Here is a 16667-nt window from a genome sequence, read left to right on the forward strand (position 1 = left end):
TTTAAGCTAAGTTATAATAAACAGTAATGACAAATATAATATATGTTTAGTTAAAGTCTTCATGTTATTAACTTATTATAAGTAATATGAGTAATAGGATTTGAAGAATTGAGAAAGAAAAAGAGACAACTTTATTAATGAGAAAACGATCAATCAAATAAGGTGATTATGTGTTTTGTATCTATAAGCTAAGAAATAGAGTTCAATCCTAAGTCAAATAAGGAAATTGAATCTATATATAATTAAAAAACTAATTTAATAAAATAGGTTAAAAGACACGTGTCAATCAAGGATTACGTCACGTGTCGTTTCAAGAACATCTCAATCATGTTTTAGTTTATTGGTAGATATATATTATTAGTTATAATATATATATATATATATATTTATATTTTTATTATTGTTACATCATTATTTATATTTATATTTATATTTGTTGTTTTTATTGATAATAAAAATAATGATAATAATATAATAGTTATTATGTTTATTATTTTAATTAGTATTACTTAATTATTATTTTATTTATTTTTTATATATATTTATTATAAGTTTAATAAATGGTACTTTTGTCATTTTTCAAACTTGAAATTCAGATTTATTTAACTGAATACCACTTAATTATGTCAATCAAACACATGACAAGTTTTGAAAGTTTCAAATTCTAATTTCTTTGACAAATTCCAATTCCTTAAAAAAAAACATTCAGTAAACCAAACAGCCCCTAAGCATCTTCGATATAAAATATTTTTTGAATAGTAATATTATATTGTATTTCAACATGTGTTATCTATAAGTATCAATTATGTTATTATAAAAATTTAATATTTTAATCTTACGTTACGCGGCAAAATAATCCCGTTCAAATTATATGACAACCTTCCCGGGGTTACTTTTAAAGTATGGAATTGGTAAAATAAAGACTCGAGGGTGGATGTTAAAATAACCCAACCTTCTATTAGGCTACAAGTGACAGATCATTAGATTCTCAAAATACATTTCCTTGCCAAATATGCTCTTTAAGGCCCGGTATACCCATCACAGTTTTCCTCAAATATCTAGAGGGGAAGGCTCTGCTGTGGAAAAAAAATAATCTGTCCTGAGCATAAGTAATCATGCCAGACCTCAAAATAATCTGGATTATAAGTCTACAAACCACAAAGTATCAGAGTTGGCTAATTCACAGGATGCAATGCTGTAATACCCAGTCATATACTGTATTAAAGACGCCAGAAAAGTATGATTTGGCATTACATCATTTGCTTTGATTACAGATGACATGTAAAAAATCAAAACCATAAACTTGACGATGCCAAAACATAGCTAGGTTTTTGTGCTCCCAAAGAACCTCGAAAGTGGCAAGGGCCCTTCTGCCTCTTCATCACCGCTCAAATACTTGGATTTTGACTTGTGCCTTTGTCTTTCCTCTTTCTAGATCTTGATTTTGACCTTTTTGATTCTCTGGAATCATCATCGCTACTTGAAGATTCAGATGATGAACCCGAAGAGTTAGGCTCTGAAGATTTCCTCAGATACTATATATGACAAAGAACAATATAAAACCAAGGTTATTTATGTTTCTTGGTCAGATAATAAAAAAGTGTATTATTATACAGGCACAGGGATATGTAAATAAAATACTTTTGTTCCTTAGTCAAATAAAACAGATAATTTGTCGAAGCTACCATGTGATGAGTATCCTAACACCACATGCGCATACAGAATAAGGGAGATTAGATGCTTGAGATTGATAACAAGGCTTCACCTTAACCTATCAGAAGCAAAAAGAAGTTAACTATTGTTCCAAATGGTGAGTAAGATTTGCTAAGATGTAACGAGACTGTTTTTTGCATGTTACAGATGGTGGCAAGATATCTAGAAATGTTTATTGTTAGATTAGATGTAAGCAAGTAAAGACACCCAAGAAAGCACGATCAAACCAGTACATGGCTATATTGTAACTTTGAGTCACTGAGACTCATGCTAAGATTTACAACTTAAGTTTTGACTCTGTAAAAAGGACATCCAAAGTTAATGATAAATTTGCACTCTATTCAAGCTTCATGAAACTCATACAGCCCTGACGGCAAAACACAAAGATCATATCCTTAGTTTAGTTTCAAAGTTTGTGGCACACGAAATATTTGTGTGCGCTATCTCACTGAAACACAGTTCAATCTTATCTTCCCAACTTCGGAAGATTCATAAATCTTTTCTACGACTTTACATGTCAAGACCTCTATGAAAGGTGCATTAAAGCACTTTTGGTGGTTTGATACTAACTCAAGTCGACCATTATAAAATACATAATGTACAACAAGTAGCAAGTTGCATAAATACAATGAGAAACATGATGATTAAGGCACCTTTCTCTTCTTGTTGGAGCGCTTTCTCAGATCTTTATCCTTCTTATCTGCAATGAGGGGTAACATGATTATGACAAGCAAGAAAGAAAAGCAGTACGAAATTGATTAAGGTTACAGGGTGCACAGCATACCCTTTCTATGAGTCAATTTATCTTTAGAGTGGTTTCTTCCATGAGCAAGCTTAGTTGCGCGTTCTGCATCTAGCTGAGCCCGATATTCTCGCATCATTTTATCTTTATCAGCTTCTAGCTCCCCCTTTTTAATTTCTTCTTCCTAAGAATGGTGTGTGAGAGGAGGGAAAATAATGATGAAAAGAAGGATAGGATGTGTGTGTACCTTTTGCTTCTTTTTGTACTCTTCCCAGGTAACAGTATGGGAAGTTTTGAGGCTAGCCAAACGAGCTGCATGCCACTCTGGTGAATGAAATGAACCATCCACCTGCGATTCTCTTAATCAGAAAGAAAGAGAAACAAAGGGCGGTATCCCTAGTGTATATAAATGAGATGTTGTATTTATCCATGTATGTATCCTAGTGTAAATAAATGGTACAAAAGAACATAATAATATCTAGAATGTTAGTAGTAATTGTAAAATAATCTGCGACAATTTTCAGTGAATGACTGAGCTGCTAAAAATGCACAAGGCATGTGATGCGGGGGCAAATAATGGTGGTGGTGGCGACTGTTGGTGGCGGAGACGGTGTCGAGTGGTGTAAATTATTGATGTAAATGTAATTGATGTAAAGGATTAATGGAGATATTTTGAAAGATAAAGGTTGAGATGTAGACAACCTTACCTCTACCTAGGTAGAGAGGCTGCTTCCATGCACAGGATCTCTACCCTATATATGTGCGGAGAATAATGAATATAAGGTTGTCATGTACTAAGCTTAGGTATAGAATTTCTCACTTACTAATTTTTTAATATCTATTGGATAACGAATAGATGATTAGGCCCCCATGTTTCTATGAACTCAAATATTAAGATGTGGGGTTCTACAATTAAGCTTAAGTACATGAGAGCATTATGTTACCATCCCCTCGTATATATATTTACTTATCTGAAAAAAGTTTCTCCTCTATATAAACATAAATTCATACATAAAACATAACATACTATATCAATAACTTTATTGCTAAGAAGATGTCAACGACAACATTACAACAGCTTATAAGAATCTTAGCCATTGTTTCCATTCCAATCTTGATAAACAATTTGGATGGGTTTGCTATTATAGTAGGATTTGCTAACAAAGGTTTGATATTTTTGTTTTTATTATATGCATTATATATACACATAATAAATGATAATAGGAATAGAATAACCCTATATATAGGGTTATTTAAAGAACCCAGATTATCAAAGGAACGCGAGAACAATCTCAGCCATACATTTCTCCCATTCCCCGGCCCACCATCACCGCCACGGTTTTGTCACCACCACCACCGGCCTTCTTCCTCATCGTCACCACCATCGTCGCCGGAAACTGTGATTAAAGAAGGCTCTGCCCTTAAAGGTATTAATAAAGGATAGCGGGTGAGGTGTTGAATTTTGAGGCCCTTTCAGGTTGTTTTGGCCTTAGGGCCTGTTAGTCAGGTTGTTTAGGAGGCCCACCTATATATACCTAGCCTATACATTGTAATTTTTTGTACTGAAAATTAATAAAATCTGTAGTTGCAGTTACCACGTTATATTCTCGTGTTCTGTGGTGCAACCTGTTCTTAATAAGTGGCATCAGAGCTAAGGTTCGTATGATTCGATTGTTCGTTGGCTGCTCGATAAGGGTTCTGTTTTGTCCCCTTGTTTGCTGGTCTTTCTACAGCAGCAAACCTGCTGTTCGGATCTGTTTTTGCTGCTGCTGTTTGCTGCTGGAACTGTTGTTTCTTTTTGTTCAATCTAATCTGGACTAGATTGAGAGGCGGTTTGAGGCTGTTCCACTGTTTGCAGCCACCTGTTGCAACCTTCTATTGCTCTTTAGATCTACAATCTGTTCATAAATCCGATTGAGGTAATTCTGCTCGGTTGATTTGTTTGATTTTAGGTCAGCTTTTGCGACTAGGGTTTCTGATTTTTGGGGTTTGTGGTGTTGATGGATTGATTGGAAGATATAAGGATTGGTAACAGAATTGGTTTTTTCATGTGGATTCTTGTTGACGGGGGTCGGAGAGGACGCCTAAGAATTTTCCATTTCCCTTTTAGAATCCCAAAAGCACGCTACACATCTTTCCTCGCCCCCTCTTGTAACTTCTTGAATCTTTTCTCCTTCGGGTCAGTAGAATACGGGTATTCTTTAATAAATGTCGAGTACTTGTTGTAGATACCATGAGTGAGATAATAATCGCGTTTGTAATAGCGGATGTTAACGAAGAATGAAGTGTCCGGTGCCGTCCCATTTTGCTCCGTCAGATACAAGTCGGATAGGTTCAACACGCCGATGTCAATGTTTGAACCAGGAGCACCAAAATAAGCATGCCAAATCCACGTATCTTGAAAAGCGGTTATCTCAAGGATAATAGTGAGAACGCCATGGTCGACTTTCGTATATTGTCTTTTCAAGTGTCTAGGACAACTTAACCACTCGACATGTGTACAATCGATGCTACCAAGCATCCCAGACATGTGATGGCGATCTTCGTGTGCCTCGAAAATGTGAGCAACGTCGTGTTGAGTAGGCCTACGTAAGTACTCTCGACCATACAACTTAATGATGGCGTCACAAAAATGAGAAAGGCACTCGCGCCCGGTTCGAGCGGCCATATGTAAGTACTCATCGTACTCATCGGGCGGATTGCCCGTCGCGAGTTGGCGTACCACGCAACACACTTTTTGGATCGCCTTGAAACTTCTTCTCCCATGCGCATCGATCCCCTCTTGAAAATATGGAAATTGCGCCTCGATGTTGTCGACGATTTTCAAAAGCATCGTTGTATTTTGGTTCGTCAACAAACCAATCATTTAGTAATATTTGATGACCGATTTGACGTTCTCGATTTATGTATCTACGGTTTTGAACGTCGTTAGAGTTTGACGTGTTGTCCATCCATTGAACCGCGTTTTGCAAAAAGTGAATATCGATTTCGGATGACGATTTTTAGGCTTGATAAAATGTATATATGTTGTTTGTATAGATAGAAAAAGATGATATATATATATATAGTGTAAGGAAAAAAGTTTTTTTTTTTTATCAATTTGGTCAACTTAGCCGTTGGGGGGGGGGGGGACCCACGCTTTCCAACGTTCAGATTTTGAAACCAACTCTCGGCTACATAACTCGATTTACTACCCGATCAATAGCCGAAGGGTAACTGAGCCCTTACCCGAGCAGTACTCCTCCCGGCCTTAGAGATGGTTTTTTAGCGTTTCTCACAGTTATTTTTGGTTCTCACTTGATCACTTCACTATATATATATGTATATATATAGGGTAACACTCCGGTGAGAACACTTTTAAAATAAGAACGGTGAGAACACTTAAAAACATCAGTTTGATGCATTAAAAGTCCATAAAACTAACATAGTGCTTAACTAATTATCATTATTTAAGTGTTTAACAACACATTGATTCGTCAAAATCGAAAAAATCACGTTTTTTTTTATGTGCATCCATCTTGGATGCATATTCATCAAAATGATGCATCCAACAAAAAACGTGATTTTGTCGATTTTGACGGGTCAATGTGTTGTTAAACACTTAAATAATGATAATTAGTTATGCGCTATGTCACTTTTATGGACTTTTAATGCATCAAAATGTAGTTTTTAATTGTTCTCATTTTAATTTTGTTCTCATTTGATAGTCACCCTATATATATATATATATATATATATATTAAGAAGGAAAGAAATACAGTATACGATAATTGAAATCCAACCCATCATTAAATCATATAAGCTGTTGTAACTTATTTACCCTCTAGACCAGATTAAATTGGGATTGATTTAACCTATGTGATGTTATTATTTATATCTTTTACATTCATATAGAGGAGATCAGGAGAAACCCACTTATAACTATAACACTTTTTCTTTTCTCTTTCTGAGGTAATGGCGATGGCACTGACAATTTAGAGAAACTATTGTTTAGTTTACTTCCAATCTGACAATATTATTAAACAAAAACAAAATATTATTACCTTATATAAGCTACTGTCGTCAACATCTTCTTAGTCAGTTTTCTATAGAATGCATATGTTGACAGGTCTGGATAGTTGACATAATTGTAAAAGAGTTAATTTTTGAGAGTCAGGTGGAAATTTCTTTTGCACTAAGCAATCCATGTTCCCGTGGAGATTGAAAGGGATGTGTATTTATCTATCAATCTATTTATATTTTATGGATTGTATAAATAAATGGTACAAAATATGAAACATAATATTTCCAGAATTTTAGTAGTAATTGTGAATCAATCTGCAACGATTATAGGTGAGTGATGTGATGAGGGGAGGCGAAACAGACACAGGGCGAAAAAAAACCTAATTTATAAATTTAGGGTTATGAACATTATGATAAGAGAAGAGAAGTGAATGGAAGGGTACGAACCATGCCGTCCTCGACATCATCGGGAGTTCCAGAGGTGGACCCAACCCTTGATCTTTGCATCGCCTTGTATGCTTGATTCTTCCCCATCCCCAACTCTTTTTACCTTTGAATTGCGGCTGAATGAATGAATGTTCAAACCAGTATTATTATGCGTTGTTCGTCTTCTAGTCAGCTCACCAATTTGGGGATCATAGACACTACACGAGTATTTATTTGTTCGCTGTTAAAAAAATACTTATTAATTTATTTATTAATTAACGGAGGATGCAGTTTGAATTAACACTATATTTTTCAGGTTTTATTAGAGGAAAATGATAAATCTTTTTTAAAAAAATAACTTAATTATTCTCTTAAAAATTTGATCATGTATATAAATTAATAGATAAAATTAAGAGAGAACACATGTTATTGTTTAAGGTTATTAGGAGGATTATTGACTACTTTTAAATGATTTATCATTTTCCTTTATTAGAAGAAAAGAAAGAAGAAATTGAACCGGAGAAGAAAACATACAAAAAATTATCTATCTATAATATAACTAAAAGAGAGGGGTTGGGGGTACACTTGCACCCCTAACCCTCCTCTTTTAGCCTAATACTCCCACCTTATTAATCCTTTATTTTTTTAATATTTATTTAATAAAATATGACTGACCTTTAATAATAAATCTTTATTATATATAAATATATAACATCTAGAAAAAACTCTCACATATTCTTAACCCTAATAAAAAACCTACGGCAAAAAAAAAGAAGCCATGATCGACAACCCAAAGATTTTTTTATTTATATACTTTTTTTATGGACTATTTCGAAGTGGAACAACCCAAAGAAAATCAAAACGTTCGAGATGGTCTTTGTTGATGAATTGATATGTATTTTTTATACTATATACTTTACACTTTTTGTTTCTCTTTTTATTTACTTAAAGTTGAAAAAAAATGGGTAAACTGGAATCAATATTTATATAGAGTTAATTTTCATATGTTTCTTCTTTAGTTTTCGTATTGATTAAGTTGTGATATTGGTCATACACTTTTTGTTTCTCTTTTTATTTAATTAAAATTGAAAAAATAAGGTTAAACAGGAATCATTCGAGTTCCTCGCATCATCAACACTTATATCGACGTTTTTATCCCACGAATTTGCCACTTTTTTAATGGTGATCGATGTAAAGGATGTTTCAAGTGGAACACCAAAAATTCTTATCAACTTCACTCAAAGGTGTGACCCGCGGCTGTGAGCTAGAAATCGAGCCCTCATGTACTTCAAGTGGACCCTCTCGGCTAATGACCGTCGTACTGGTGGTGGTCGATGGTGGTTTGGCGGTAGGCGAATCAAAATTAGGGTTTTTATCAAATGTTCAACCAACAACCTATTCAATTCAACTACTTGATCTTTAGAGATTAATTTCTTACCATCAGTCAGCGATTCCAAGCCCTCCTTAATCATTTGTTCATCAATTGGCTGAGGGAGAAGCAATGTAATATCCTATAAAATCTAATCAACTTAAATTTGATAAAATGTAAAGCAAATAATTACATAGATATAAATATCAAGCTAAGTTTAATATAATTATAGTTAAAAAAAAAAAAATGATAACACTAAAATAATTGGTCACCTGTTATGTAAGTGAATTAAGTGAATAATATATAGTTAGAAATAATAATATAATTACACTAAATTGTGATGATAGAGTAAATAATGAGGGTCATACAACTATATTTAAATACTACAATATTTATAATCGGTTAGAATAACACAAGTAATCAGTAATCACTAATAACTATGATCTTAAGAATAGAGTAATGGTCATAATTACTGGACCCTTCATATGAACAAGAGAGATAGCATTTTTACGGTTTAAATAAAGGAATAGGGGAAAGGTCTCATTTCATTATCCATAGAATTTCTAAAGTATATTTTGGTGTTCCCTCATACTAAATATTAGAACAGCATCATCTTACAAGTGGGGCTATGAAGAAAATGGAATTTTAATAGATAAAATGGTTGTACCTTTCTTATTAGACTAGCTCTCAATTAAAAGTATCTGGGTTTTCTACTCCTTGGGTACGTGGGTATATGGTTGTCAGGGAGAAAAGATGGCTAAGTGAATAAAAGGGTTGGGTGGAGTTACAAGTAAATACAAAAGACTTCAATTTCCAAGCATCATATTTTTTTGGTAAGTTTTTAATTGAAGATTTTATACTCTAGATATTACGACACTTTTAACACATGATCAATATTTTCACTTATATAAATCGGTATTTTAGTTAATTTCATATCATTATTTTTATTTCTATTTTATTATCATTTTAGAAACTAGTCATTTTTTTAGTGGATATAAGAGGTTAATCATTTGGAAATAAAACAATAAAAGAATATAGATAAATAATATTTTGATACCAGCCTTTAAAACCAAACTTTGAAAAATGTCCATCACGACTAAATTATAGTCTTTTGTATAAAATTTCACCTTATGGATATATTTACAACAGTTGATTTAAAATCTGTTGTTTTGTTTTAAGATCTAATTGTCATTTAGTCAAAATATCTTATAATAATTGGGTCTTAGTTTCAATGATGAAATTTGATTGTAGTTTTGTATGTCTCAAAAGGATTTGATACAAAAAGCATATTTACGGTTTAGATCGCGGGAATAAAAAAATACGAGGAAATAATCAGCAAGTTTCGCGAAAACATAGTTTAATATTTTGTTGTAACATACATTCGTAATTAACATTTTATATTCATATATTAGTATAATCATAATAATTAAAAAGGGATGTACAGGGTGTCTTAGTTGTAGTTAAACCTTTAAAGGTGCAGATTATCTTCAAATGATTTTTTTTTTTTAAATAGAAGCGGTAATCACATAAAACTATATACTAAATTCACTAACTATAAAGGATATTACATACTCCATATTTGAATATATTTTGTGCTTATACTTTTGTATATGATTAGATTCGGTTTGGTGATCGCGTTTCATTGGTGGCTTGTGCATTTTTGATCTCATTGTGATCGGCGATAAGGTACGGATGTTCTAGGTGGTATTAGGATCCCTCCGGTAAAATCTTCTTCTCAAAACTTCATTTAAATTTTGCGAAATTTGTATGGATTCGATATATCCTTGAAAAATTATTTGTTTGTTAACCTTTGAATATATTTGTGGAATCGAAAATTTTAATATTTTGATATATATTAAGTGTGTCAAAACCATCTCTTGAAACCTAATTTGATCATAGTCCCGGAAGAGTTGCGTTTGGGTGTTACATTTGATGCGGTGATTCGTACAAGTGTTCCCCAATTCGTACACTCCGAAAAATTAATACAGTCTCATATATATTTGTGAGAATTGGGTGATGGAGATGTGATTTAAATTATTTTCAAAATGTCTTACAATAGTTTTATTCTAATTGTCCGAAAATTCATTTTGTCTCTTAAAAAAAAAAAAACTCGTTTGATATATCTATATATATAAGTTGGTCAAAACGGTTTCTTAAAATATACATGTAAGGGTAACCTATCCATGGAGGTCCCATGGGCGCGTTATCATGACACCGTTGACGTGGCACCGTCCGTAGCGGTGTATTTGATTTGTTCTACGGCGTTTCCTTTTGATAACTCGGTGTGGTTCGAGCTCATTATATTATATTTTGATAGGAGGCGTATGGATCGGTCCTAGGTAATATTTGTTTGATGGTGGGCGCTTATCGTAGTGTCAGACGAGGCGTTTCGCACCATAAATGAATGATTAGTGGAGTAGCTACCCTATGAATTAATTCGGCCCTCATTTGTTTGACTCTTATGTGTACTATTTTATGAAACTTGGTTTTATATTTGATATATATATATATATATTTGATGTATAATATATGGTGGAATCATACATATTTGGACTTTGATTTGAAATAAGTTTGTTAAGGTAATAAGTTTGTTTGAAATATACGTCTCCGCTTTTCATACTATATTCCTGCTTTGGTCATATCCGTTCACTGAGCTTTTTGCTCAGCCGTATTCCTTTTTCTTTCTTATACGGCAGGTGATCAAGGGGGCATTGGGAACGAGCGAAGAGCGTAGAATGATTTGGACTTAGCACCTTTGGCCTTAGAGTTCTTCAAAGCTTTAGTTCTTTATGTTAGCTTATAAGTACTTTTGAATATTTTGTTACTTTGACTTTGGTTTGATTTTGAATAAGATTAATGCCCTTTTGTCCTTTAAGTTCCTTTTGATATCATTTTGTACGTTATGTAAGTTAGGGGTGTTACAAGCAACAACGGCTAATGGTGGTTGGGCGGCAGTAGTGGTGGTATTAATTAAGGTTTCGGCTGCCCCCTCCCTTTGATCGACCAATTGAGCAGCAAGATTCGAAGTTGAAGCACACCCACCCCCCATTGAAACATCGCCGGTCACCAATTGAACTCCGGCGGCCGGCGCAAGTGGCGGCATGGCGGCGGTTTGTGGTGGAGCGGCGGCTAGGAGCGGCGGTTGTGTGGAGGCCGAATCAAAATCATCCAAATTCGAAGCATAAATTGAATCACTGGCTTTAGAAGATGATCTAAGATTGTATGTTGATTGTTGATGTGCAAAATCGAGCTTTAAATTTATAAACTAGAATCACCTACAAACTCACTACTACGCACTTACGGGCAGTGGACCCGATCGCTTGTAATATAGTTACGAGGTAAGACCGTGTTCGTTCGCAGGGATTGGACATGACTAGTTGCTTTATGAAATGGTTTGTAAAACGGGTGTTGCTCGAAAATCCTTTAACAAATTAATGTAAAGACAAATTGCATAAAATAAAAAAGAACTTCAAACAATATTAATAAAAGTCATCTACCTTGACTTCAAATGTGATTGCATTTAATTAAGACCAAATTCTCAAGAGTTTAAAGATAATCGTGACAAGATTAAGGTGCTCACGTGGTACCACCAACCGTGAACAAATTACCGAATCACCTAATTGCTAGTTGAATTACCCAATCCGGTACCACCAAAGAAAAGACAACTTTTTCCAACAATTAGTTTTATTGACTATCGAATTATCAATTGCACCTATGTGGTAACAACGTAGTACCACCAACCGCTATGAATTACGTTGACAAAATTAATCTTTTCTTAAGATGATATTCACTATCATACCATGAACTAGTGATAATTACTCATAGACAAGTAACCATTTTAAAATCACATATACATTCAACTGGTACCACCAACAAAGAATTATATGCAACCAATATCAAATTTAATTAATAAAAAGAATTAAAATCATCAAGATCACATAACAACGATAATTAAATAAACCCTTTTGAATTAAAAATATTGCAATCACATCATTCGTCTCATTTCATCAAAGTGGATGATAAAATAGTTTAGCCACTCATGATTAAGTAACAATAATAATCAAATAAAGAGAAGAACATATTGTACCAATCGTTTGAGTAAAAGAGAAAATTGCAAGACAGTAAATTAATACGATCTAGATGGGTGTCCGTGAATCTTCGATGAGTACGCCTAAGTGAAAACCTGCTTGGAGATCGAAGAACCCTTGTAGAACAGCTCCTAGAAAGACTTTGGATGCTGTAAAATTCGACCTAGGGTTTGTATATATACCTTCAACAATCTGATGCAAATTCGTCCAGAAACCCTTCAAATCCCGTGCACCCACTGCGGCGCAGTGGGTTGTGGCATCCCCTCACTACGGCGCAGTGAGTGGTCTTTGACTTTGACTTCAAAGGACTGCGACACAGTGAGCTTACGAACCCTCCACTGCGGCGCAGTTTGATTCCACGTCCTAATTTCTTGCTTCCTTGACTGCGGCGCAGTCAACCTTTGTACTCCCCCACTGCGGCGCAGTGGGGTAACTTCAAGTCTTTTCCGTGGATTATGGCTGCGGCGCAGTGGGCTAGGTACATGTAGATGCAGGTTCGTTGTGACAATCGCAACATAGATTTGATTATCGTTTATGTTTTAGGAACTATGTTTATAATCATTTAAATAAGAACTTGTGTTGATATTTAATGATTACGTTTGAGCTTCAATATTATATCTGTTTGTGTTTTGTATTGTGTTTGTGTGTTATATATTGTTTTGCAGGTACAAAAACATAGAATCAAGGTTTATAAGTGTCATAGAATACTTAAACGATGATTGGATGTTATGTACGAGCCAAACGAAGTAAAACAAAGAATCAAAGGGTCGAACCTCGTGCTGACGTCATCAGCATGTAGGACTGGCCTCGTGCTGACGTCAGCACGAGGCAGATCGAATTGATTATTGTTTCGGGCCTAATCTTCGATTAAGGCCTAAGCCCACACGAACCAATACTTAACTAGTATAAATACAAGACCTAATCTACGGAATTAGGTTAATCGTTTGGAAAATCTTAGAAGATATTCACGAAATTACGAATTAAGGTTAATTGTTCCTTCGTGTGACCTCTTACACGAACCACAAGCCTTGTGCATCTCATTGGGTTGGTTAATTGCTCATTAATCAGCAAAAGGCAACAGCAATCTAGTTATCTCAAGAGGATTCCGCACTCTTGACATAACGAATCACATCTTATTACGATCCACGCAACAATAGGGTACCTTACAAGTGGTATCAGAGCCCTAAGGTTGATTACCAGAAGGTTTAAGATCGTTTGATTGGCTATTGATTGCAAATTCGTTTCGAAATTCGTGTTAAAAAAGGTTTTTCGTGCTCTTCTTCGTGTTACTTCGTGCATACGTCAGCACGAGGTGAACTTCGTGTTCGTGTTCACGTCATCTGTTGACTTCGTGTTAACTTCGTGCCACGTCAGCGCGAACCACTCTTTGTGACTTAGGTCGTGACTAGTGTCTCTTCGTACTTCGTGCCACGTATACTTCGTGTCACGTATACTTCGTACTTCGTGCTACGTATACTTCGTGTTTCGTGCCACGTATACTTCGTATTTCGTGCTACGTATACTTCGTACTCCGTATCACACGAACTTAGTGTTATTTCGTTTGATTTGTTTACTGAAAGATTCGAAATGACGACTATACCAGCTGCCGCAAACTCTGCTAATGCCCTACTTATCAGCCAGATGATCATGCATGATCATGAGGTTGGTCGTGGAAACACACCTCCAAAATTGTTCCGTATGGAAAATTATTGGATATGGAAGAGACGTTTTGAAGACTACATTCGTCTCACTGACATGGAAATGTGGCTTGTGGTAACTCAAGGTTTTGATTGGCCTTCGTATGAGAAGAATGAAGTGATCGGTAGGTATACTTATGCTGATATGCCGATTGAAGAACGTAAAAGATATGCAATTAGGGAAAGGCCTTGTCCACTCTTACTATGGCCTTGCCTCAAGATAGTGTACATTTGTTCAAAAAGTACACTACTTCAAAGGACTTATGGGACGCTCTTGAAAGATATTGTGAGGGCGATGTAACCTTGAAGAAGAATCGTATCAAACTCCTGAAGCACCAGTATGAAGCCTTTAATGGACTGAAAGGAGAATCTCTTGACGAGATTATTATTCGATCTAGTCATTTGACCACTGAGTTGTCGTATTTTGAGGTTGTTTATCCTCAAACTGAGCTAGTTGATAAGTTTTTGGACTCATTGCCTAAGACATGGACTGATTATGTTCATCAACTTCAAGATGATCAGGAATACAGTACATGGGACTTTGAAAAGGTAGTTTCCAAGCTGAAGAACAGAGACATGAAGAGAAGAATTAAAGATACTCACTCGGATTTCACACAAGATCCATCTTTATATCATGCTAAGTCTGTTCATTTAGCAAGTTCTAGCTCGGGAAGCAATTCCTTTCTAAGCGGTTCAGCATTGCTGGATATGTTGCTTATGACAATGCACACGCGAATGTTAAGAGCAATGTATAATCTTTCCACTCTATGCCAATGAGTATGAGTTCTGCAGAAGGTAGAATGAGTGTTTACTCAGCCTTTTGTAATACTCATGAAGCATTTATCGGAGGAAAAATTACTGATCATGCAGTAATTGATGAGGATTACAATCAGATAGATCCTGATGATTTGGAAGAAATGGATCTACAATGGCAGCTAGCTATGCTCACTATTAAGGTCAGAAGATTCACTCAGAGAACTGGGAGACCTATAGGTAATGGCACTAAAGGCTTTGACAAATCCAAGGTGAAATGTTATAACTGCGATGGATTTGGTCACTTTGCAAGAGAGTGTCAACAACCTAAGAGGATTGATAATACCGTTGCTGGTCTTCAAAATTACAATCAAGGCGGTATTACTCCGAGTAATCATAAAACGCAAGCAATGATTACATATCCTGCTACTCCACAATAGCCAGTTTCGTCAACATTTTCGGATTCAAAGGCTATTGTTGTTCAGAATCCAGATGGTACTTATCAATGGGATACACAATCCGATGATACCTCGAATCATGCCTACATGGTAGAATTATATGATGGGGTAGCTGCAACAATTGATTATGCTGTATACTCAAGTGAAGAAAGTGCATCTGAGATAGTTCAGAAGAATGTATGTAATGTTGCTGAGACTGTAAGATCTGAGAGTGAACAAATGACAGCAGTGAAAGCATCTGAAGAAAAGGAAGAGTCATCGAGTCCTGTTGATGACATTTCTATGAAGAGCATTGAAGAGCAAATAAAGAACTTCGTGATACCTTAAGGTATGACAACTGAAGACTTTGTTGCATACACGGCAGATTGCAAGGCTGCAGATCAGAAGGGAGAACCAAGAAAGCCTATCAGTCTTTGGTATGTTGACAGTGGATGCTCTCGGCACATGACAGGGGACAAGAATGTTTTGTCCAATTATGAAGATGTAAATGGTTCGTATGTTAGTTTCGCAGGTCCCAAGGGCGGCAACATCTCGGGCCAAGGTGATGTTGTCAATGGGAAGATTACGCTGGAGAAAGTCAATTATGTGGAACAGTTAGCACATAATTTATTAAGTGTTTCTCAGATTTGTGACAAGGGAAACAATGTCCATTTTACTGAGGAAGAAGCACTTATATTGAAATCAGGATATGTTATTCCTGATGACTGGATCCTGCTAAAAGCTCATAGGAAGAGAGACATCTATGGCCTTGTGTTAGGTGTTGATGATCCTAAGGAGTCTGTTTGCTTACTATCGAAAGCAAACGAATCTGAATCTTTACTATGGCATAGAAGAATGGGACATATCAATTTCCGAAAGATGAATGACATTGTCAAACATGGTTTGGTTGAAGGCGTTCCCATGAAACGGTTTGGGATGGAAGACAAATGTGTACCTTGTTTGAAAGGTAAACAACAAAAGTCTGCACATAAACCGAAACAAGAAAATCCTTTCGAGCTACTTCACATGGATTTATTTGGTCCAGTACATGTAAGAAGTATCGGTGGGATGTATTACTGTTTGGTGGTTACTGATGACTACTCGAGATTCCCATGGGTATTCTTTTTTAAATCGAAAGATGAAACTCCGCAGATTTTGATAAATTTCTTTGTTGAAACTGAAAACATTTATGGAGTTCGTGTTAAAAGAATCAGGAGTGACAACGGAACTGAATTCAAGAATAATGTGATGGATGTCTTTTGTTTGTCAAAGGGAATCCAACATCAGTACAGTTCTCCGTATGAACCACAACAAAATGGAGTTGCTGAAACGCAGAATACGACTCTAATTGAGACAGCCAGAAATATGCTTGCAGATTCAGGGCTTCCTACTATGTTTTGGGCGGAGGCGGTGAATACAGCTTGTCATATTTTAAATGGG

At 35.4% G+C, this 16667-nt stretch overlaps 1 protein-coding gene across 3 annotated transcripts; it reads right to left on the reverse strand.

The window, feature by feature from the left end:
- Window positions 1-1193: 1193 nt before the first annotated feature.
- LOC122584240 (corepressor interacting with RBPJ 1-like) lies at window positions 1194-7102 on the reverse strand. Of its 3 annotated transcripts, none has more exons than XM_043756452.1 (6): window positions 6905-7102; window positions 2703-2804; window positions 2498-2639; window positions 2367-2413; window positions 1766-1771; window positions 1194-1535 (listed from the first exon to the last, which is right to left on the reverse strand). In XM_043756452.1, the coding sequence occupies exons 1-6, from the start codon at window positions 6989-6991 to the stop codon at window positions 1389-1391; spliced, it is 531 nt and encodes a 176-aa protein (XP_043612387.1). In that variant the 5' UTR covers window positions 6992-7102; the 3' UTR covers window positions 1194-1388. The 3 variants fall into 3 exon arrangements, with proteins under 3 accessions (XP_043612387.1, XP_043612388.1, XP_043612389.1); XM_043756454.1 differs by having other exon boundaries at window positions 1442-1535; window positions 1686-1771; XM_043756453.1 differs by lacking the exon at window positions 1766-1771 and having other exon boundaries at window positions 6905-7099.
- Window positions 7103-16667: the final 9565 nt, after the last annotated feature.

Source organism: Erigeron canadensis, unplaced genomic scaffold, assembly GCF_010389155.1.
Source record: "Erigeron canadensis isolate Cc75 unplaced genomic scaffold, C_canadensis_v1 Conyza_canadensis_unscaffolded:15, whole genome shotgun sequence".
Taxonomy (NCBI): Eukaryota; Viridiplantae; Streptophyta; class Magnoliopsida; order Asterales; family Asteraceae; genus Erigeron; species Erigeron canadensis.

Excerpts from the sequence above, each read along its gene's own strand:
- LOC122584240 (XM_043756452.1), bottom strand. The coding sequence starts at position 6,991 with ATGGGGAAGAATCAAGCATACAAGGCGATGCAAAGATCAAGGGTTGGG. Across the intron at positions 2,805-6,904 it reads ATGATGTCGAGGACGGCATG|GTGGATGGTTCATTTCATTC; the intron begins GTTCGTACCCTT and ends AGAGAATCGCAG. Across the intron at positions 2,640-2,702 it reads AGTACAAAAAGAAGCAAAAG|GAAGAAGAAATTAAAAAGGG; the intron begins GTACACACACAT and ends CACCATTCTTAG.